Source organism: Puma concolor, chromosome A1 (genome assembly GCF_028749965.1).
Source record: "Puma concolor isolate L17-30 chromosome A1, mPumCon1.1.hap2, whole genome shotgun sequence".
In the NCBI taxonomy this organism is placed as follows: Eukaryota; Metazoa; Chordata; class Mammalia; order Carnivora; family Felidae; genus Puma; species Puma concolor.
Window position 1 is genome coordinate 171,527,759 of NC_141667.1, and position 22,560 is coordinate 171,550,318.

The following is a 22,560-nucleotide window of genomic DNA, read 5'->3' on the forward strand; positions in this document are numbered from 1 at the left end:
TCTGTCGGTAAAGGGACATTTGAAAATTGACTCGGGGGGCGCCTGGGTGGCGCAGTCGGTTAAGCGTCCGACTTCAGCCAGGTCACGATCTCGCGGTCCGTGAGTTCGAGCCCCGCGTCGGGCTCTGGGCTGATGGCTCAGAGCCTGGAGCCTGTTTCCGATTCTGTGTCTCCCTCTCTCTCTGCCCCTCCCCCGTTCATGCTCTGTCTCTCTCTGTCCCATAAACGTTGAAAAAAAAAATTAAAAAAAAAAAAAAAAAAGAAAATTGACTCGGTATTGGACCGACTGAAATTCCATTGAATCACAATCTATTAGAATCTACGTGAGGATGCCCAATAGCGAACATCTTAGCTGAAAAACATAGGAAGTCCATAGTGGTTCTTTTCTGTCTTCCATCTACTGACATACCTACCATCCCTCCAGAGTTAACACGTCTCAGATGCTCTGCTCTAGGAACCGTGCAAGATATGAAAAAGTCTTAAGTATTTTTATAGACTCCCTTTTTCTACAAACTCATGTAGGAGTGCCTTTTCTATCTCTGTGTTTATTCCTTTTTTAAGTAAATACTTATTGTTTGCAAACTACATGCTAGAATTCACAGATACAACCATGAATCAAACAACCCTCCCCTGGCCCTCATGGAGTGTACAGTCCACTGGAAGACAGACCCCATTGTCGGTACACTGTCCCCAGTGCCGTGATAGAGGAACTTGAGTGCACCAAGGAAGGGAGGGGCATCTGGCCGGGGCAGGGAGGCTTCTCAGAAGATGGGAAGGACCAACAGAGGTTAGCACGTCTAGAGGGTGAGCATGTGTCAGGCCATGGATGCACCAGGGGAAGGGCCTATCCAGGGAGCTGGATGACGTCCTCATGGTGAATTAAGAATACGGGTGAGAGCAAGTCAAGAAGACATCATTGCATATTTGGAGGGATCACCTGGACCTAGAGCTGACAATGGATCAGGGGAGTTAAGGGCTCAGCTGGAGAGACTTTGGGGAAACCTTGGTCAAATTCAGGCCAGAGAGGATGGTGCCCTAGACCAGGCATGGTAAGGTTAGAAGAAGAGCATGAGTTCACAGTGCTTAGAGATTGATTGTGAAGGAATGGAGGGGATAGTGAAGGAAAAGGAGGGAATAAGGATGACACCCGTTTTTACTTTGTATAACTGGGTAAAGGCAGAGCACTTCACAGACCCCAGTAAAGACAGGTGCTCCCCCCCCCCGCATAGTTAATATGTAAATTTTTTAATAAAAAAATACAAAGGATAGTCCACTTATTGAATAGTGTGTATAAGCTCAAACCAGTAACTGATGGGGTAAATGATAAGGTCTCCCTTTTTATTAGAGAAAGCAAGTAACTATCCAAGTGATAAGGTCTTATCTGATTCTCGTGCCTATGTCCTCCTGATTAGCATTTTGCTGTGCAAACAAAATACTTAAGGATAGCAAAGTCACCTTCTGGAATGGTTCTTGGAAGGGGAAAAAGATGACTCAGGCATTGTTTCCTGCACTGAAATGATCTGTGCTCAAAACTTTGCACATCCTAACTGAAGACAAGAGCCAAGTTTAGGGAGGCATTTGAAGGTGAAATGATCTGTTCACATTTGTGTGTCCCTAAGGTCATTATTTCTGTCAGCCAGCTGATAGCAGACGTTGTTGGGATTGGGGGAACCAGATTCCAGCAGTCCTTGTCCATCATCAACAACTGTGCCAACAGTGACAGGCTCATCAAGGTGGGTGGCCCCCAAGACTGCCTCATCATCTGGTGTGTGTGCGGACAGGCAGAACACAGCTGAACCCGTGTGTCCTTCTTCCACCTTGCTTTAGCACACCACCTTCTCCTCGGACGTGAAGGACTTGACCAAAAGGATCCGCACAGTTCTGATGGCCACCGCCCAAATGAAGGAGCACGAGAATGACCCGGAGATGCTGGTAGACCTCCAGTACAGTCTGGCCAAGTCCTATGCCAGCACTCCCGAGCTCAGGAAGACGTGGCTGGACAGCATGGCCAGGATCCACGTCAAAAATGGGGATCTCTCTGAGGTAGTCCTGCAAGCCTCTCAATCTGGGATTTTGGGAGAAACTAGTTATGTCTCATTCGCTAGAAGAAACCCAATTTTAATGGGGCACCTGTGTGGTTCAGTCGGTCAAGCATCTGACTTCGGCTCAGGTCACGATTTCACAATTCATGAATTCAAACCCCACATCAGGCTTTCTGCTGTCAGCGCAGAGCCTGCTTCAGATCCTCTATCCCCACCCCACCCCTGCGCCCCCTCCCCGCTCACTCAAAAATAAATAAACGTTAAAAAAAAAAGAAAAGAAACCAATTTTAAGAAAATATCCCAGTAATTAAAGAAGTGATACTTCATAGTCTTCTAAGCATCTCGGTAGTTTACAGCACGGTAGAGGCATGTTCCTGCCACAAGAGAGCATTTTCTGAAAGCTCTTAGCACCTATGTTCACATAGATGGCCTGCTGATTCCAGTGTGTTCAGCTCCTGCATCGAAACTTCTGTCTAGTCCTAAAATCCAGCTCTTTTATGATGAAGTTTAATTTTCCTGTTCTTAAAGCAATGATAGGACATTGCTGTTTCCTTTTTGAGGTGGTCTGTTGTCTGTGGATGTGGTAGGTGTGAGAGCACTACCATTGTACAGAGGGGCCACGTTTCCCTAAGTAGACAGAGTGGCGGCAGGGAGCTAGGCGCGCAGACCCCGGGGACAGACCGAATCTCACATCCAACTCTCACTAAGTCTGTGACATTGAGTCCATTGTTAACCCCTCTGGGTCTCCATGACATCGTCTGTAAAAGGGGCAAAATCAAAGAAAACAGTAGGCTGCATGACAGGTTCTTTGTTCCCCCAAAAACTGTGTTTACGATTTATGCCTAAGACATTTAGGTATGATCAACAGTATTACCAAAGAAGCATGCTTTTACTTTTAAACTTCTGTTAATTGTCTAAATTAGTAAAATTATGTTCTACATCTGAAAGTTTCATGTAACTATTTTTATGTATTGATTATTCAAGAAGTCCATTCTGTTTGACCATAAATTTATTCTGAACTATATTTTAGCTGTGATAACACTGAATTACATATTACTGGTAGGAGTGATTTTTCTGTCATTCTGACAAGAACCAGGGGTTCAGGCGTCAGAATCAGGTTCATTTCCAACAGCTATTTGTGATTTTTTTTTTTATAACACTGTGGCAACTTAGTAAAAAAAAAAAAAACAAAAGATTATTTTTATTTTTCTTTCATTTTAAGGTGTTTATAATGTTATCTAACATTAACATTAATTATAACATTAAGTTATAATTTTGGTTTATAATTCTATGTCGGGAAGTAGTTACTACATTTTCTTAAGTTGAGAGAAAAATATATTAGCTGCTGAAATATGAGCACTTCTCCCAGAATCTAGGAAGACACACACCTTTTCTTCAAATGGGCCTCTTTTTACCTTAGGAGAAATGATGCAGGAATTTTCAATAGTATAAGAAAAAATGCTTTTTTTATCTTTCATGTTAAAATTCAGTAATTCAAAATAGAAATGAGACTTAGTATATTTACTACCATTTGTCTCAATTTGCAATTTGTTTCAAAATTTCATTTTATGTGAAGTGTTCCACCTTTTTCAAAAGGTAAGATGTCAGCCATTAGAACCCCTAGTTCCCTTGAGACCTATTGTAAGTACGTGCAACCATTAGATTCCTGTCCGTGAGCATTATGACATGATTCTGAAGCATGTGTCTTTTATTGTAGGCAGCGATGTGTTATGTCCATGTCACAGCCCTGGTGGCAGAATATCTCACGCGGAAAGGTAAGGAATGATTCCTGTGTTTTGTGAAATGAATACAGAACTGTACAAAGCAGCCAAGACAAGTGAGAGCCGTTCAGAAAGATCGGGAGGTGGGAGGTTTGGATTTGTTGTGTGTGTGTGTGTGTGTCTGTGTGTCTGTGTGTCTGTGTGTCTGTGTGTGTGTACGCTATATTCATTATTTTATTCACATTTGCTTGGCTTGGTAGGCACAGCAGAAATGCCAATATCAAAAACAAAACTGTATGGCATGTTATTGTATAACCTTTAACTAATGGCTCTGTCTTGCAAAAAACTAGTTAATGAGCTTTGCATCTGGGTGTCCTTGACTGGCCAATCTCAAGCTGAGATTTATTTTCCCTTCAGATTCCCACTGGAACTGTTTATCAATCAAATGGGAATTGTAACAGGAGATTATTTGACAGTGTTTTCTGGAACCGCGGCCCAGTTGGCTTTACTATGTGGGAAGGCAGCCTTGCTGGCTAGAAACCTCGCCTCCCCAGGGAAGGAGGAGAAGGCAGGAGTGTGTGGGTGCTGCTCATTTGTGCATTATGTGTTTGTTCCCAGATGAGCAGGCCATGAATTGGTTCACAGGTTCTTTTGGTTAAACACCAGTTGTTCATTTCCAGTTTGAAATCAAGAACACCAAGGTTTTTAGAAAAGCTGGTCACGTATGCCTGTGTCCTAGAGCACAGCAGCACCAGATCTGGCCAACAAGAAGTACATTTACAAAGTGAGAAATGATATAAAGTCATGTGCCAAGGCCAGGGAATTTCTGTATTTCTGGGACAGCTGGCTGTTTGGAATGGAATTTAAGGGAGTCTAGGCTTATCCTACATCAGAGCCCAAATGAGAAAGAAATTAAAGAAGGGCTCCTTATTCTCTTGCTACTAGCATGATTTCCTGTTGAGACCTTTTGTCAGGTAACACATTTCCTCGTGTTTAGAAGCAGACATAGCCCTCCGTCCGGAGCTGCCCCTCTTCCCCTACAGCCACAGCACCTGCCAGAGGAGGCGCCGGGGAGGTGAGCCTGAGGGTGGGCCCGGCCCCCAGGGCCCCCACTGCCCCATCCACATGACACTTAGAGGTGTGGGGGTTTTCTCTTGCAACGCTGCATGGATAGGCTCGGCTCTCTTTCCCTCCCTTCCTTTCCTCTCCGGTTTCCATGGCAATCTGTTCCTGTGCAAGGACCGGAGGCACTTGGGCCACCCTTGTAGTTGTCCCCCTGGAGCTGAGGTGCATATTTAAACGTATTCTCTACTGGAAACCTGGGTGGTTGGCTTCTGTAGTTTTGCTTTTTGTACATTAACATAGCCTCAAGCTCCTAGATTAATGCTTGCCATAGGGGAAGCTTTTGTCTCCAAAGAATAAGAGCAAGTCTCCAGTGGGACAGTGGCAGAGACCTCAGACAACCCGTGAAGGGCTCCGAAACCCTGACCATCGTGTCGCAGAAAAATACCTGACGTCACAATCTACTCTTTCGGGACTTGATTTCAAAATACTCTATACTCCTCTTTTTTCTGAATTAGGGGAGGTCTCCATTCAAGTTTTGACTTCTGTTTTGTTTTATTGTAAAGTGATCTCAAAATAGAGTGGCAAAGACATTTGAGGTCCTTTCTGTACTTGATCACCTTTGCCCAGCTGGCATTGTCCAACTTTCCCCAGTGACTCCCAAGTTGAGTGAAGGCCCCAAATGGGCCATTATCGCTTGAGGCCTTTATCCTTACCCCGGTTGTTTATCCCAGCTCCAGCCTTCTACCATCTCCCCCAGAGAATCTGAGTGCACAGGCCCCTGAAGCATTCATGCTGTACGGGCTCCTGCTCTTCTGTTTTGGGGAAGAAAGAAGGCCTCTCCTTACCCCTCGGGCAGCAGATATGGAACCAGCTAAGACAAGCTCTCCACTCATGGCTGCGGCTCTTGAGTTACATCTTGGTAGAATGCTTTGTGAAAGAGAAGAGCGAGTTCTAATCCGAGTTCTGGGTTACCCCCAGCCAGAGTTGGGGAGGTGACAGCTTGAAGGAAACAGTCCTTTTTGAGTCCTGTGTTTCGCTTTGATTGGCTTTGGCTTTATTTTTCTTAGTATCTGAGCATGGTCCATCTTACCAAGTCAAATTAATGTTACTTTTTTAACTATTAATTGGATCCAATATGTGTTTCCATTTATTTATGGTTTATTTAAGGATTACATATATTTTAATAAAGGTGGGTGAAAAATCAAAATGAGCAAAGAATTGAGGGAGGTGAGGTGAACTATGAGGAAGCAGATGAAAAGCACCCAGTGGCTCCCTGTGAGAATGGGAGCCTGAGACATAAGAGGTTGCAAAGTCAGTCGTGTCATTCAGCACAGAAACGTGGCAGGCAGGGAGAGCCCTCCAGGTCCATCCAATTGCGGGTCAGTGACCAGCTCTCTCCCCTGCTGTCTCCATTCTAGGCATGTTTAGACAAGGATGCACAGCTTTCAGGGTCATTACCCCAAACATAGACGAGGAGGCCTCCATGATGGAAGATGTCGGAATGCAAGACGTCCATTTCAACGAGGTGAGCGCCTTGGCGAGCGTGGGCTTGTTGGGTCATGGAGTGTCTCAGGGCCGGCTGTGCTCTGTACACGAGGGTTTTCTCTGGGCGGCTGCTGGCTGCACACTTCGCTCTGACCAAAATAATGCTCCAGACGGCTGACACAGAGCAGCGAAAGCTACGCCATCCCCCTGTCTAGGATTTCCTCCTTGTCTCTGGAAAGAGCTTGAGCAGCTCATTTAGGAGGGAAGTGAAGCTGAGAGCTCAAACAGTTGTGGTAATAGGTGCAGTATTCTGACCAGAAGGTTTCTCATTCTTTCCAGCCATTAATTTCTCCAGTTCATGGGTTTTATTGCTATTTTAATCTGACTTTTATTAGCACCACACTCTGCCCAACTGAACTAACCGGCCACTCTGACTTTTAAATCACTGTCTCCAACACTGACCTCTCAAAGCCATGAGAGGCCAGACTGGGCTCCAGGGCAGAGCAGACCTGGTTCCCTGCCTCCACTGGAGTGCCTTAGTCCAGATTCTTCTCACCATTAGTAAAGAAGACCACCCCATCCTACCCCCAATAGAGATCAGAAAGTTTGACCTAAGATCATCATGGCAATTTCTGTAATTTTCTTGCCAAAACAGGATCACCTTGCAGCCACTTACCTGGAACCAGAAAGCTTTGAAATAAAGTTAGGAATTTGAACAAATGCCAGTTGTCTGCTTATGTTCCCTGAATTTCCTCTTTGATCAATGTCTGCCAGAAAGGTTTTTCATGTGTGCCCGCCTCTCCTCAGCTCAGGACAGAATGAAACAGTCAAGGGAGGGGGGCGCCTGGGTGGCGCAGTCGGTTAAGCGTCCGACTTCAGCCAGGTCACGATCTCGCGGTCCGTGAGTTCGAGCCCCGCGTCGGGCTCTGGGCTGATGGCTCGGAGCCTGGAGCCTGTTTCCGATTCTGTGTCTCCCTCTCTCTCTGCTCCTCCCCCGTTCATGCTCTGTCTCTCTCTGTCCCAAAAATAAATAAACGTTGAAAAAAAAAAAATTTAAAAAAAGAAACAGTCAAGGGAAAGCTAGTTGATCCTGCCTGTCTTTTAAATAAAGAAAAATAAAATTGTCTGTTTCTTCATGTAGAGAGAAAGAACAGAGAAAGAAAGAAATACATTCTTCCTCTGTTGTATTTGTTTTTATGATGTGGAGGTCCTACGATTAATATTATGACTTTTAATCGTGTTCTTGCCCAGTAAGTAGAGCCGTGATCAGACATCTTCAGTGACCTTAACCAGGACATGTTAGCAGATTACACTTTGAGTCAGTTCTCAAAGTGTGGTTGAGGGAACCCCGGACCTTTTAGGAAGTCTTTGAGGTCCTTCCTTTTCCAACTGGATGTGTGTGTGAGGCTGGACTTTCTTTGTATACATCGTCCAGAACAGCATATTGAAAAGATTGAAAGCAGAAGCAAATATGAGAATTCAGGTTTCTCCTATGACATCAGATGTTAAAGAGAGTTGCAAAAACGTAAAATAGTGCTACTTTTTCCCCTAATTTTTTTTGGGGGGGAGGGGTGAAATTTTTTTCATAAAAAATGTTATTTTTTCATTAACATAGGTTTATTATTTTAATTAAATTAATAAACCTTTTAGTATTGTCCAGTTTCCAGTCCATATAATATATGTAAATATTGAGAGATAACACCCATATACATAAAAGTTCTCAGTCATTTTTAAGGAATTCTCAATAATTTCAATGATATATAAAGGGGTCTTAAGCCCCCAGAGTTTAAGAACCACTGTCCTAAATTGGTCTCAAATGAACCTCTCAATTAAAAAGTAAGCATGAAAAAGAAAGATAATATATTGAATTAATTTCACATGTAAATATTAAAATAACTTTAACCACAATAAAGTTTTCTGAGTAGCCTGAAGGATTAAAAAAAAAAAAAAAAACAGCAACAACAAAAAAAAGGCCTGTTATTACATGGCGTTAATAGTTCAGCTGCCTCTCTACCTTGAAATGCCTGAGCAAAAGGTAATTTTTAATTTTTGCTCTGAAGTGTGCGACCTATCACTGAGGTAATAAGGCTTGCACGCTCTTGGCTTTGAACTCCTCCTTCAAGGTGTTTGACTGGGTTCTTCTCTGAGAAGAGGCTTGAATGTATTGTCTCTTTGCAGAAAGCACCCTTGTCCCCGTGCCTAAACAGATCTCTGGAGTCCAGCATTTTATTTAGAATTTGATAAGGAAAGCAACTATGCCAAGAACAACTAAGGAGTTGAAAGTAAACAGTTCTCCGTAACCTGTCCCGCGGGGATGATAAATGAAGCTCAGGTCAGCCCATCTGACTAAGTATCAGGCTGGAGTAATCACTGCCGGCGAGGGAATCAGCCTAGGAAATCATGTGCAGGCTTTCCTGAGGAAATTTGTGAATGGCATCCAGTCTGATCACTAAACATGTGAGGGGGTAACTTTATCAATTATTTCCAGAATATGGATTTTCCACCCTGTCCTTGAAGCATAAAGTTGGTAAATATTTAACAAGGTCCATAGTACGTGACGATCTATAATGATTAGGGTATGACTCGGTGGGGTTATAAAGTCGTGTGCAACCCCTGCACATCAAGACTGAAACTAGCTGGGAGTTGAAAGAATAACATGTTCTGAACGAATTTTTTTTAATGTTTGTTTACTTGAGAGAGAGAGAGACGGAGAGACAGAGCATGAGTGGGGGAGGGGCAGAAAGAGAGAGAGATACAGAATCGGAAGCAGGCTCCAGGCTCTGAGCCGTCAGCACAGAGCCTGGCGTGGGGCTTGAACTCACAAACTGCGAGATCATGACCTGAGCCGAAGCCGGAGGCTTTACTGACTGAGCCACCCAGGCATCCCAAGAATAACATGTTCTAAAAGCCAGGAAAACAGAAGTTGCCACACACATTTTTGCTTTGGCTATCAGGACATTTCAAGAAAAAGAAAGTTGAACATTTCTCTCCCAGAAGGAGTTTTGGGAAAAGCTGATGGGAATAGGTGTGTAACATATAGCTTAATAAAGATCATTGCCCTTTTAATCTGTGTTATTAGATGTACTTAAATGCCTCGTGCTCTCCTAATAGGATTTTCGTGGAGCTGCATAAAAATACACAGTTCTCCTAGCAGCAGACCACAGATGGGTTTTTATTGATCGCAGTTCATCTTCCCGGACTCTGATCTAAAGAGCAGACTCCCTCCCAGCTGCTTTTGATTAGATAAAAAGAAACATCCCATCCTGTTTACAATTCTGTTATGCAATTTGGAGTCCATGCAGATTGAAGAATTCCGAGTCCCCTGTGATGTCAAAATTCTACACAGCCCGTGAAGTTTTGGGGATCCCTCATGCAGGATCCCATGAAGAAATAGGTAGCATACTCAGGACATTGAAGAAAGGCTAATAAAGGGACTATTTTGAAAAGTTTGGACAGGGTATAGAGAAACCAGTAAGTAATATCTCAGTACCCTTGAGGTGAGCAACAGCCAGCTTACCACCCAACACCCTGTGGGCCAGGGGAGGGGAGAGAAACCACATGGAGGGGGCTCCTGACAAATTTTAGGGGTGAGCTCAGTCCTGCACCCTGGCAGAGAGGGGCAAGTGCATAGCCACCCCATCCTCCCTCTCCTCCTGCCCTCTAGGCTCCTACTGAGCCTTCCATGTTCTGAACTCAGCCAGGAGCAGAGGACAGGGAGTCCAGCATGCAGGCCAGCGGTCTGGTGCTTTGACCTCCCAAAGCACAGAGCGAGGAAGGACAGGGCCAAGAGGGACTCTAGAAGGAGAAATAGAAAATACAGTTCATCCTGACCAGTTGCCCACTTGTTGAAATTTCTTTGTAACCCCAAAATCAATATCCGTGGAGGCACTTTTGTAGTCCTTCAGGTCATTGCAGTAGTGACTGGTGAACTTCACCCATGCAGCTTGTCTAATTGCTCTACCCTTGGCTCACACCAGGACGTATATGTCCCGCTTCATTTTGCAAATATTTACCGAGCTTCCTTGGCACTGAACAGGGTACTGGAGATAGCAGTGTGAGCAAGGTATGGTCCCTGCCCCAGGACACTGGACTGCGTGTGATGCTTTCTTCCCACTGAGGAGAAACACCAAAACCACAGTCCCTTACAGTCTCAGCTAGAAGTTGTCTGAGTTCTTTGTGACCTGGAAATTTCTAATTTTTAATTTATTTTATTTTTGGGGTGGGGGAAGGAGAGAGAGAGAGCAGGGGAGAGGCAGAGAAAAGGAAGACAGAGAATCCCAAGCAGGCTCCACGCTGTCAGCACAGAGCCTGATGCAGGGCTCAAACTCCCGAACATTGAGATCGTGACCCGAACCAAAGTGAAGAGTTGGATGCTTAACTAAAATTAAGAGTCAGCTTGGTTGGCTGAGCCACTCAAGTTCCCCATGGAAATTTCTATATTTACGTACATTGATTCATTCTATAAACTAGCTCTGTGCCATGTGTTAGCTTGAGGATGTATAACTGATGTACCTGCCTCAGAAAGCTTCACCTGGTACAGTGGCCCTCAAATTTTAGTGTGCTTAGTTAGAAATTACTTAGATTCCCAAGCTCCCCTGCTCTGCTAATCCCCATATTCGGTGGGTGAGTGTGGTGTCTGAAATCTGGTTTGGTTTGGGTTTGGGTTTGGGTTTTGGTTTGTTTATTTTGGGAATCTGTATTTTAACAAGCATCCCAAGTGATTATTCTGCTGTAAGGGATTCTCAACTCTAACTTGAGAAGAATAATATGGTGGAGATGTGAATTAAGCCATGAAGTATGCCATTGCTCAAGCCCAGTCACGCATTTACTTTCTTTCTAAATGGCAGATAATAGGGACAACATTTAGTTTCATAAGAATTATGATTAGATTGAATTAATGCCAGATGGAACAAGTGACATTTAAATGAAAATGTTTAAATACACTGCACATACACAGGCTACTATAGGCTTTTTTGTGCACACACACCCCCCCATACACAGCATTAGTGTGCTAATTCCACAGACAGACAGGTCCTCGGTGACCTCAGTTGCATTGCTATGGCACACTTAAAAACGGAACTGGCTAATTACATTTTAAACAGCTGTCTCAGTGGCTTATGAGCTTAGGGTACTGAGATCTTCTTAAGGTCAGTCTAATAACATAAAAAGTGAGCTTTCCAGATGCATTAAGTTCATTGAGGATTTTTTTTCCAACCAGTAATTACTTACACTTCTTTGTGTGGATTGGCAATTTAGAAGATATATCTTGGCATTTAAATTTTAAGTGAGGTGATAAAACCATTAGGCTTTCTGTATAACCACCTTTCAAGGTCATCACTGTCCAGCCATTGTCTGGATTAGCTCTGGTTTTCAGGTGCTGTGATTGCTGAGAATCCTAAGTAAATTAATACATGGAATTATATTGAGAATATTACTCATATATGTCCCAGTGTTTAATTACTATGACATCATAGTTTCTACGACTCTACAATTTTGTATTGACATACAGTCTCTCAAAATGAACTATCAATGATTACTGGTTCTTTCTTTTCTTTTTTTTTTTCTTACTGGTTATTCCTACTCAAAATATTATGTCTATAAATGTCTATAAATGTCTAGGTATTTGTAGACTTGACATTGGCTTGAATAATTTACCTGACTAAATTAAACTTTGATGTTCAGTAATCCACACTCTACTTTAATGAGAGGACTTATCTTTTTTTTTATAGAAGCCAGTTTTAGTTTGTTTTTGAGTAAAATCTATACAGACTTTGCTTTTATAGTACATATCACCATTTCTTTGTAATAATAACTGATGTCAGAGTGATAAACTACAGATCTGCCTCCTGAATCAGAAAAAAAAGATAAAATAACATCCAGTAGCATATAAAAAATTGATGGCACGTTATTTTCTTTTTTTTTTTTCTTTTTTTAAATGTTTATTTATTTCTGAGACAGAAACAGAGCATGAGTGGGGGAAGTGCGGAGAGAGAGGGAGACACAGAATCTGAAGCAGGCTCCAGGCTCCGAGCTGTCAGCACAGAGCCCGACGTGGGGCTGGAACTCACAAACTGTGAGATCATGACCTGAGCCAAAGTTGGTCGCTCAACCAACTGAGCCACCCAGGCGCCCCAATGGCATGTTATTTTCTAATTGCCGGTTGCCATCAGATTGTGATACTTACTTCAATTATTTACTAAGCTCTATTCACTTTATCAAACGTTCCCATTTTCCAACCATTCTAGAGAGTTTCCCTGGTCGAAGTCCATCTTTTTTAACCGAATATGACAGATTTTTCCATCATTAACTCAGCTGTCCATTGACATGCTACTTGAATTCAGGTTTCATCGTTATTAAATTTTCCGTATGTTTCCAGTTGGACTAAACAGGAGTAAGAACACTATTCAAATCTTAGTCTCCCAGTCTGGGGAATTTGGTACAGGAAATTACCCAAAAACTCTATTGTGCAACTCTAATGCACAAGGGGAAGAGAGGGAGTTAGAACCTTTTCTGATTTCTTCTTTGTCTATGGCTGTTACTATGTAGTAACATAGTACTACATACTAGTACTAGTACCGTAGTTACTAGACAATATTTAATGTTTGCAGTTAAAAGACCTGCAACAAAAGTTTGAGGCAACTGGTATACCTCTTTATAAGCACTGGCTCCGAGTTTCACGATTTGTGAAATTCACGATTTGACAGTTTTACAATTTGTATGTTGTAAACATGACAGAAGAGGTAAATGTCTTGCTTTAAAGATTTTTTTTTTTAAGTCTGACATTACTTTCTGGTAAATTGATTCACAACTACTTTAAATGTATTTATTTTCTTTGGGTCTGTTAACTGTTGGCATTAGGCCTGAAGTGAAACATTAGATTACTAGTGAAAACCATAGGTCCTACCCTTCATTTACAGTATAATAGAGGATACAAACATGTGTAAAGGCAACTGACCTTAAGAGATATATTAGCAAATTTAATCTAGCAATATAGAAACAAGAAAAAGAAAGCATGACCAAGTGGGCTTTGCCCTAGGATTGCACTGTTGGCTCAACATTGGAAAACCAATCAATATAATTCATTATATTAACAGAATAAATAAAGAAAACTGTATGACCATCTCAATAGATGTGGATAAATCATTTGAAAAAATTCAACATCCATTCATGGTCTAAAAAGAAACAACAAAACTAAGAAGAGAAAAGAACTTCCTCAACCTAAAAAGGATTATCTACAGGGCACCTGGGTGGCTCAGTTGGTTAAGCAGCCAACTTCAGCTCAGGTCATGATCTCACGGTCCATGGGTTTGAGCCCCACTTCAGGCTCTGTCCTGACAGCTCAGAGCCTGGGGCCTGCTTTGGATTCTGTGTCTCCCTCTCTCTCTCTGCCCCTCCCCAGCTCATGCTCTGTCCCTGTCTCTCTCAAAAATAAAAATAAAAAAGATTATCTACAAAAATCTGGCAGCTAACATTATACTTAGTGGTGAAAGACTGAGTGCTTTTCCCTAAAATTGGAAACAAAACAAGAATATCTGCTTTTGCAACACTCCTATTCAACATCGTGCTGGATGTCTTAGCCAGTGCAATAAGGCAAGAAAAAGAAATAAAACTGCCTGTATTCGTATTAGATACGGTTGTCTTTGTGACAGAGAAAATCCCAAAGAATTTACAAAAGAAATTACTAACATTGAGTTTAACAAGATAACAGGATACAAAATCAATATTCAAAAAGCATTCAACCTTTTTCACATTTAGAGATTCTTATACCATGGTTTCATGTATCAGTGATTGTTTTATATTATTCCTACAAACAGGTGTGCTGGATGACTTTAAATCTTACTCAGTAAAGCACTTTCCTTGAAAGAAACCCTCAAAATTAAAAAAACATTACTATTTATAATGATATCAAAAACTTAGATATAAATCTATATAGGTTTCTATGCTAAACACTACAAAACAGTGACGAAAAAAATGAAAGACCTAAATATATGGAGTGGAAGATTCCATATTATTAAGGTATCAATTCTCCCTAAACTGATTTATGGATTCAGAGCAGTTCTGATCAAACTCCCATCTGGAGTTTTGGTAGAAATTAACAACATGGATTCAAAATGTACATGGAAAAGCAAAGGAAGAGACTAGCCACAACAGTTTTGAAAAAATTCAACGAGTCATACTACCTGACTTTTAAGGTTACTATAAATTAGCACTAGTTCTCAATTGGGATCATTTTGTCCCCGTCTCCCAGGGGACTTTTGGTAATTTGTAGCTAGAAACGTTTTTAATGTCACATTTAGGGGAAAGGGGGAAAGGAGAGGGTACTGCTACTGGCATCTAGCAGGTAGAGGCTTTGGACGTTGCCATAGATTCTGTAGTGCACAGGACAGACCCCCAGAACAAGGAATTGTGTGGCTCAAAATATCATTACTGTCACTGTGGAGACACCCTTCTCTAAAGCTGTAGTAGTAATCAAAACTGTGGTATTGAATGGCACAAGGATGGACACCTCTATCAATGGAACAAAATAGGGAAACCAGAAATAGATTCACACACATACGGTTCAGTTGACTTTTGATAAGGATTCAAAGGCAATTCAATGAAGAAAGGATAGTCTTCATCAAATGGTGTTGGAACAATAGGACATTTGTATAAAAAAATTGATCCATACTTTATACTATATTGAGAAATTACTTCATGGATCATAAACTTACATGTGAAACTATTAAACTTCTGGAAGAAAACATAGGAGAAAATCTTTGCCAACTTGTGTTGGAAATTTCTTCAATATAATATGTCACAATCCAGAAAAGAATAACCTGATATATTGAACTTCGTCAGAATTAGAAACCTCTGCTCTTCAAAAGACACTGATCAGAAATTCCAGACACAAACTACAGATTGGGAGAAAAGTACAGACATGTCTGGTAAAGGACTTTTATGCAAAATATGTAAAGAACTCTCAAAAGTCGATAATAATAACCCAGTGGAAAAATGAGTCAAAGATTTGAATAGACACTTTGCCAAAGCTATACAGATGACAGATAAGCACATGAAAATTTGCTCAACATCGTTCATGAAACCCCACTCAAATGGGCTTAAATAATAAAGATCAAGTAAATTGTCTTCCATTAGGAAATTACAGAGAGATTGACAGCAATCGATGCAAATGTTTTACAGAGTTATCTATGACATAGTTGTTTTGGGAGGGAGGGGGAGCTCTCCACTCTGTTACTAAGGCAGACGGGTCCCTGGTTGGCCATGAAATGGATGTCAGCCCCTGTCATGTTCCCTGCCGCCTCTCCTGTCTGGGCTGGTGAGAAAACTTCTCTCACTTCAGTCCTAAGATTCTCCCTGATTGGTCTGTTTAGGTCCCATGTCCACTTTGGAAACAGTGTGGCCAAGGGGCGCCTGGGTGGCTGAGTCGGTTAAGTGTCCGACTTCGGCTGAGGTTATGATCTCACTGTCACTGAGTTCGAGCCCCACGTCAGGCTCTGTGCTGACAGCTCAGAGCCTGGAGCCTGCTTCAAATTCTGTGTCTCCCTCTCTCTACCCTACCCTCTCTCTCTCTCTCTCTCTCTCTCTCTCTCTCTCTCTCTCTCTCTCTCAGAAATAAACATTAAAAAAATATATTTAAAATGAAACAGTGTGGCCAGGAAATAGATTTATGCTGATTAGTTTACACCTGAGCCACATGCCCCAGCCCTTGTGTCATGGCAAGTGTTAGCTTCCTTCAAAGTTCAAGGACTTTAATAGAGGTGGGCTGACTACCCAAACTCCAGTAGGTAGAAACTTCCAAGGAAAGGAGGAAACGATGTTGGTGTGGCAGGCATCATGCCCACTACGTGCCATTACTAAATTGCTCTGAGGTGTCTAATTGGGCTTAAAGCCACAGTTAAATAACTTTGTGTTTCAGCATTGTCATTGTTTCTCAGAAAGGAAAAAAATTGAAATTCTAATTATAAAAAGAGAACTCAACAAAAATTGAGAGACTGTGTGAAGTGATCAATGTCAGTTTTTCCCATGGTATTAACTATTACACGGTCATACACTGTGATCCTGCATTTCTGCTTGTAAATGACTGAAAAATGGCTCATTAAAGAACATAGTGGGGGCACCTGGGGGGCTCAGTCAGTTAAGCATCCAGCTTCAGCTCAGTTCATGATCTCACTTTTTGTGAGTTCAAACCCCACACCAGGCTTTCTGCTGTCAGTGCAGAGCCCGCTTCGGATCCTCTGTCCCCCTCTCTCTCTACCCCTCCTCTGCTCGCACTCTTTCTCTCTCTCTCAAAAATAAACATAAAAGATTTTTTTAGAAAAAGAGCATAGTGATGAGCTATAACAAGTGTGGAAGTTAGTGTTTAGAAATATTATGTGTTTTGAAATTTTCTTCCTAACCCTCTTAACCGGTTAAGCATTCTGCAAAGAATACGATGTCATGTTTCCCGTAACACTGTTCTCTGGCCGGTGGCCTTTTTCTTTGATCAGGATGTGCTCATGGAGCTTCTAGAGCAGTGTGCAGATGGACTCTGGAAGGCTGAACGCTATGAGCTAATCGCTGACATCTATAAACTCATCATCCCCATTTATGAGAAGCGGAGAGATTTTGAGGTATCAGAGTGGTTTGTTTCTTCCTCTTTGAGAGGACGGTGGGACGACACATACACCCAGACCTTCTTGTATGCAAAGAGAGCAAGCAGACCCCAGTCAGAGATGACCATGTGGCCTCTGACCCTCTGTGTGATGCTGGAGGTCACCACCCTCAGAGCCATTATGCGACACCAAATCTCAAAAAACAAGGATTGGTAACTGTGGCACTCTACTTTTGAAAGGTTGCCAAGAACAGAGTTTTATGATCATCAGGTGCCTTGTTCCTCAGAGCTCTTCCTTGCTCCCCTGCATGGAAAGCCGGTGTCCCTGTCATCCTTCCTGGGCTGGGGGGTACGGGGTGGGGAGTTGTCCAGCTTGTTTGAGCTTATCAAAGAAAGTAGGAAAAGCAGAGACTAAAAATGTCATCGTAGGACTCTACCATCTCCAACATGTCACATTAACTTGAAAACAAGTTGCTTACCACAATGTGGAGATTCGATGGGTCCTTGGTACGCGAGGTGGCTTTCTGGGTAGAAAACATTGTAATCGAAAAAATGGTCATTACCGTTGTGCATTACCATTGGTTTTTGGTTTTTGGTCTTTTGGTTTTTTGTTTGTTTGCTTTTGTTTCTTCTACTCAAGTCCAAGGAATTTTTACTTATTCATTCTCATTTAATTATTTTACAATTGATCCTACTAGTTACAAGTGGGAAGAAACGGGTTTTTTGTCCTGTTTTCCAGAGGCTAGCCCATCTGTATGATACACTACACCGGGCCTACAGCAAAGTAACTGAGGTCATGCACTCTGGCCGCAGGCTCCTGGGGACATATTTCCGAGTGGCCTTCTTTGGACAGGTGAGGCTCCTCTCTGTTCCGCAGACCGTCCTTCTAAACCCTTGGGGTTTTTTGTTTGTTTGTTTTTTAATTCTATAAAGTTGTATTTTGTAAGTGTTCTGTTTTCTATAAATGCTAATTTGATGAATTTGTCATATTTAGTATGGTTCTTATCTTCCTCAGTAGTAAACTTTCTGCTTTTTTTTCTTTCTTCCTGTCTTTTCTTTATTACTTTCTTAAGGCAGCGGTAAGTTCTCCCTCCATAAGACATTTTTAGTGGCATCTTTGGTACTTCCGTGTGACTTGCAAGTTTCCTTTTCAAGTCTGTATGTATATCTGTCCAATCATTACAAACTCCAAAAAAAAAAAAAATTAACATTTTATTCCATTTACAGAAATAAATCACTTGTTTCCTTACACATCTACACTGCATGTTTTAAAATCAAAATTAAGACTTTCTGGTTTCCTTTGTTCCCTGTGCATCTCTCTATTTTGTAATATAATATCTCCACAAGTATATTTACTGTTGTAATATTTCAGAAACCCTGTATAAAAGGGTTCATTTAAATTTAACTGAAAGTTTAACCTCCAAAGTCTCTAACATGATTAAATGATATAAATTATAATCCATTTATTTAGGGTGTGTGGTTTTCTGTGAGCACTATATAACCTTCAATTTATCCTGTTATTGTCTTTTATAACTTTATAGCAATACCAGTTTACAGACAGTGAAACAGATGTGGAGGTAATTACAGTAAATGCTTAAAAAGCAAGTAATGTAGTGAAATTACTGCATCTACACTAGTTTGATGTGGGTGTTATTTGTCTCATGTTAGCCTGCATTTTTTTTTAATATACTGTGTTTTTTGCACCATTTTCTCTCTTTTATTTTTAGACGAGAAACTTTTTTTTTTTTTTAATTTCAAGTATTAACCCCAATCTGGACTTTAAAATTTTCAACCTTTTTCACTTCCCATGCAATTCTAAGCCTTGCTGTGTTCAGCAGACATGATTGGTGCTAAACCACATGATAATCAACTGGTGATCATGAAAATCTTTGCTGATGCCATGCTCCAGCCCTTTCATATTTTTCTCCTAAGTAAAGCAAAATAGAATTTATACAAACTTCAGGTAACGTTTGCCATAACGTTTGCCAGAGCTGCTCCAGACTGGAATGTTTCTGTTTATGCCGTAAAATCCTGTGAAAATGGGGGAGGCATGAGATGTGAGGTGTGTACATTTCCTGCCGAATCATTTCATAGTGAGCTCTACTTCTTGGGAATGTGAAACAGGCTTGAATCCCATCATTAGATCATGAGAGAACAGTCTCGAGTCCCCAATCTTTCATTTCACTCAACATTCTTGAATGAGTTTGCAGTTTTGTGTTTTATCTTTGCAACCTGATTTCACATTATTATCATTTTCCTTCCTATTCAGAGAGCCTGTTTAAGTAGGACTTTATTTTAGAATCATTCCCTCCCACCTTTTTTTTTTTTTAACCCCTATAACACAAGAACCCTTCCTGGGTGGTAAGCCTGGGGCTATACCTGGGAACAGCTCTAATTGTGCTTTATGTCACAGGGATTCTTTGAAGATGAAGATGGAAAAGAGTATATTTACAAAGAACCCAAACTCACGCCTCTGTCAGAAATTTCCCAGAGACTCCTTAAACTTTACTCAGATAAATTTGGTTCTGAAAATGTGAAAATGATACAGGATTCTGGCAAGGTATGACCATGTTTGGAAATGTTTCATAGTCATGATATTGTATTGATTGATTATTCAGCCTGCGGGCTGAATGTGGGACCTGTTTTTCCAGACCACTTCCTCTAAGGAACAACCTCTCCTCTCTCGTGCAGCAGGGATGATGGAAGGGAACCTGGGGCCTCACCACTCCAAATAGACTTTGATGCTCACCCTGATTTCCACCCCACACCTCTCCTGGCCACCCGAATCCTATTGCTGGTCCCCTATGGGCATCAGTGCATTCGGGCTGATGTAACAAACACCGCAGACTGAGCAGCTTATCAACAACACGAATTTCTCATAGTTGTGGTGGTTGGGAAAACCTAGGTCAAGACGTCAGCAGTTTCTGTGTCTGGTGAGGTCCTCCTTCCTGGTTCACAGATGAGTATCTCCTCCCTGTGTCCTCACATGGTGGAGGGGGTGAGGGGTCTCTGTGGGGCCCCTGTTAGAAGGGCATGAATCCCATTCGTGGGGGCTCTGCCCTCATGACCTGGTCACCTCCTGCCTCAGTGCCATCACACTGGAGGTTAAGATTTCACCCTATGAGGGGAGCCTAGGTGACCCAGCTGGTTAAGCATCTGACTCTTGGTTCAGCTCAGGTCACCATCTCACGGTTCGTGAGTTTGAGCCCCGAGTTGGGCTCTGTGCTGATGGTGGACTCTGTGCAGCTCTGTGCTGGTGGTGCAGAGCCTGTTTGGGATTCTCTCCCCTCCTTCTCTCTCTGCTCCTCCTCCACTTGTGCTCTCTCACTCTCTGTCTCTCAAAATAAATAAATAATCTGTAAAAAAAATGATTTCACCCTATGAATTTGGAGGGGACAGACGTTCAGTCCATAGCAGCAAGCTTCAGAGAGATACCCTGACTCACTGGTTATCCCTCTGTGGGAACTTAGATTAGAACCTCTGTCATCACCAGGTGCCGTTTTCCTCAGAAACCTTCCTTGCCCCACCTGCGTGGGAAAACGGTGTCTCTGCCACGTTGGGTAGCACACCTCCTTGCACCTGCCTTCCAGAAATTCATTAAACTCTCTCACCCACTGCTGTCTTCTGTCCTCTTTCCTTGGTCCTCACAGGTGAAGTCTATACCAGAGAGTTGCGTGAAGGAAAGGGATAAACACACATTGTTGGTCTGTTTTTAACCAGAACCCTTAACACGACCTTTTGAAGGCCTACATTTTTCCTAAACCAAACTACCCAGGTCCAATTTGCCTCTTTCTCTGAAACTGAAACCTTTGTCTGTGTCAAGCTGTGGCTTCAACGTGACAACCTCTCCTCGGGACCCTCATGTGCATTCTTCTTCCCCCTCAATCCGCTGTCCTTGTAGCACCTTCCCGACCTTCTTCCCTTCCCCCAAACACCGGTGCTCCGTTGCTCCTGTTTCGCACGTACAACTTCGGAAATGACAACTAGGGAAATACCACTGAGAACTAGGCAAGCGTGTGCATTTCCACTGCTTTTACATTGCTTCTGCTAAGGAGAGTCACATTTCATAGGTTTGAACACAGTTGTAGCGATTGGCCGGATGGCTATTTCTAAAATAGAAGTTAATAACTCATGACTTTATGTATTTTCTTAACTTCCAAAGTTTTAGGCACGTCCATACCCATTTTTCATTTTTCTTCACAAACATTCCTGTTGAGAGGACAGTGGCGCATGATAACTAGAGGCTTTTAGCAAAACCTTCTTGGCCTTATTTATTTGTCAGCCCCGGTTCCAGAATTGTCTCCAAATTCTTTGCCCTCATTTCTTTCACACCCTTCCCCTTTTATTGCTCTACAAGCTTAAATACAATTCATTTGTGCAAAATTCATTTGTCTCCCTAATATATTAGCTATTGGGCTTGTATGGGAAATATCTATGTTTAATGTTCTATCTAGCACGTCACAGATGTTAGAGCACTGCTAATTGAATTGTAGCAATGCAGTTTTAAAAGCGTTTATGTGCTGAGTTAATCAGGAGCTAAACTTATGGTTAGATTAGTCTTAGACTAGTCTGTACCTGTATTAATTCGTCCACTTCTATTTACATATAATCTGTGGATTAATTATAATTTGAGGTTCTAGGTATTAAACATTATTACTAAAATAAACATTTTTCTCTCTAAGCCAAATATGTAAAAATGCAGTTCAGGAAGCCAGCAGGAAAATCCAGACAGGGAGTCACTCAGCAAGAAAACTAACATGATGTCTTAAAAAAAAATTCAGTGTCAGGAAAAAAAAAAAAGTGGAGAATATTAGATTAAATATGATCGTTTATTAGATTCTGGTTCAAACACAAATAGTGATAAATAACATTCTGGGGACATTTGAGAAACTTTAATGGACTGGGTGTTGAATTAAGTTAGTTTTATTGGGTATGATATACATTATGGTCATGGAGGAGAATGTCCTCCTGTTTAAGAGATGCTGGTGGAAGTGCCATGATGGATACCACTTACTTTGAAATGGTTCAACAACAACAAAAAGTCTATACGTACATGTGTAAGTGTGCGTCCATGTATGCATGTGTGTGTGTGTGTGTGTGTGTGTGTGTATGCTTGAACAAAGCATTAGCAATTATTCTAAGTCGTGGGTATGTGGGTGTTTGTTGTACTATTTTTTTTTCCACTTTTCTAAACTTTTCCAAATCTTGTATTAATAAGAAGTGGAAAGACAAGCTTAGGGATGCTTTGAAAGAGTCCTTCAAATAACACCAATCTCCCCTTTTGTTTATTCCCTTAAAGGTCAACCCTAAGGATCTGGATTCCAAGTATGCATACATCCAGGTGACTCACGTGATTCCATTCTTCGATGAAAAAGAATTGCAAGAAAGGAAAACGGAATTTGAGAGATCTCATAACATTCGCCGCTTCATGTTTGAGATGCCCTTCACTCAGACTGGGAAAAGGCAGGGCGGGGTTGAGGAGCAGTGCAAACGGCGAACCATATTGACAGGTACCGTTGCCCTGTCTTCTCTTCGCTTCTTTTCTTTTCTCTTTTCTTTCCTCTTTTCTTTTTTCTTTTCTTTTCTTTTCTTTTCTTTTCTTTTCTTTTCTTTTCTCTTTTCTCTTCTCTTCTTTTTTCTTTTCCTTTCTTTGCTTTTCT

At 41.7% G+C, this 22,560-nt stretch overlaps 1 protein-coding gene across 21 annotated transcripts in view; it reads left to right on the plus strand.

The window, feature by feature from the left end:
• The window catches only part of DOCK9 (dedicator of cytokinesis 9), a 291,472-nt gene that overhangs the window by 255,948 nt on the left and 12,964 nt on the right, over positions 1-22,560 (plus strand). For 8 of the 21 annotated variants that reach the window (XM_086708890.1, XM_086708930.1, XM_086708864.1 and 5 more), the window contains exons 42-51: positions 1,619-1,732; positions 1,827-2,042; positions 3,759-3,816; positions 4,760-4,837; positions 6,246-6,352; positions 16,797-16,919; positions 17,640-17,753; positions 18,442-18,477; positions 19,314-19,460; positions 22,200-22,410. In XM_086708890.1, the coding sequence (XP_086565016.1) occupies positions 1,619-1,732; positions 1,827-2,042; positions 3,759-3,816; positions 4,760-4,837; positions 6,246-6,352; positions 16,797-16,919; positions 17,640-17,753; positions 18,442-18,477; positions 19,314-19,460; positions 22,200-22,410 (1,204 nt within the window). The remainder of the gene's footprint in view (positions 1-1,618; positions 1,733-1,826; positions 2,043-3,758; positions 3,817-4,759; positions 4,838-6,245; positions 6,353-16,796; positions 16,920-17,639; positions 17,754-18,441; positions 18,478-19,313; positions 19,461-22,199; positions 22,411-22,560) is intronic. The other 13 variants (XM_086708996.1, XM_086708909.1, XM_086708970.1 and 10 more) reach the window with 3 other exon arrangements.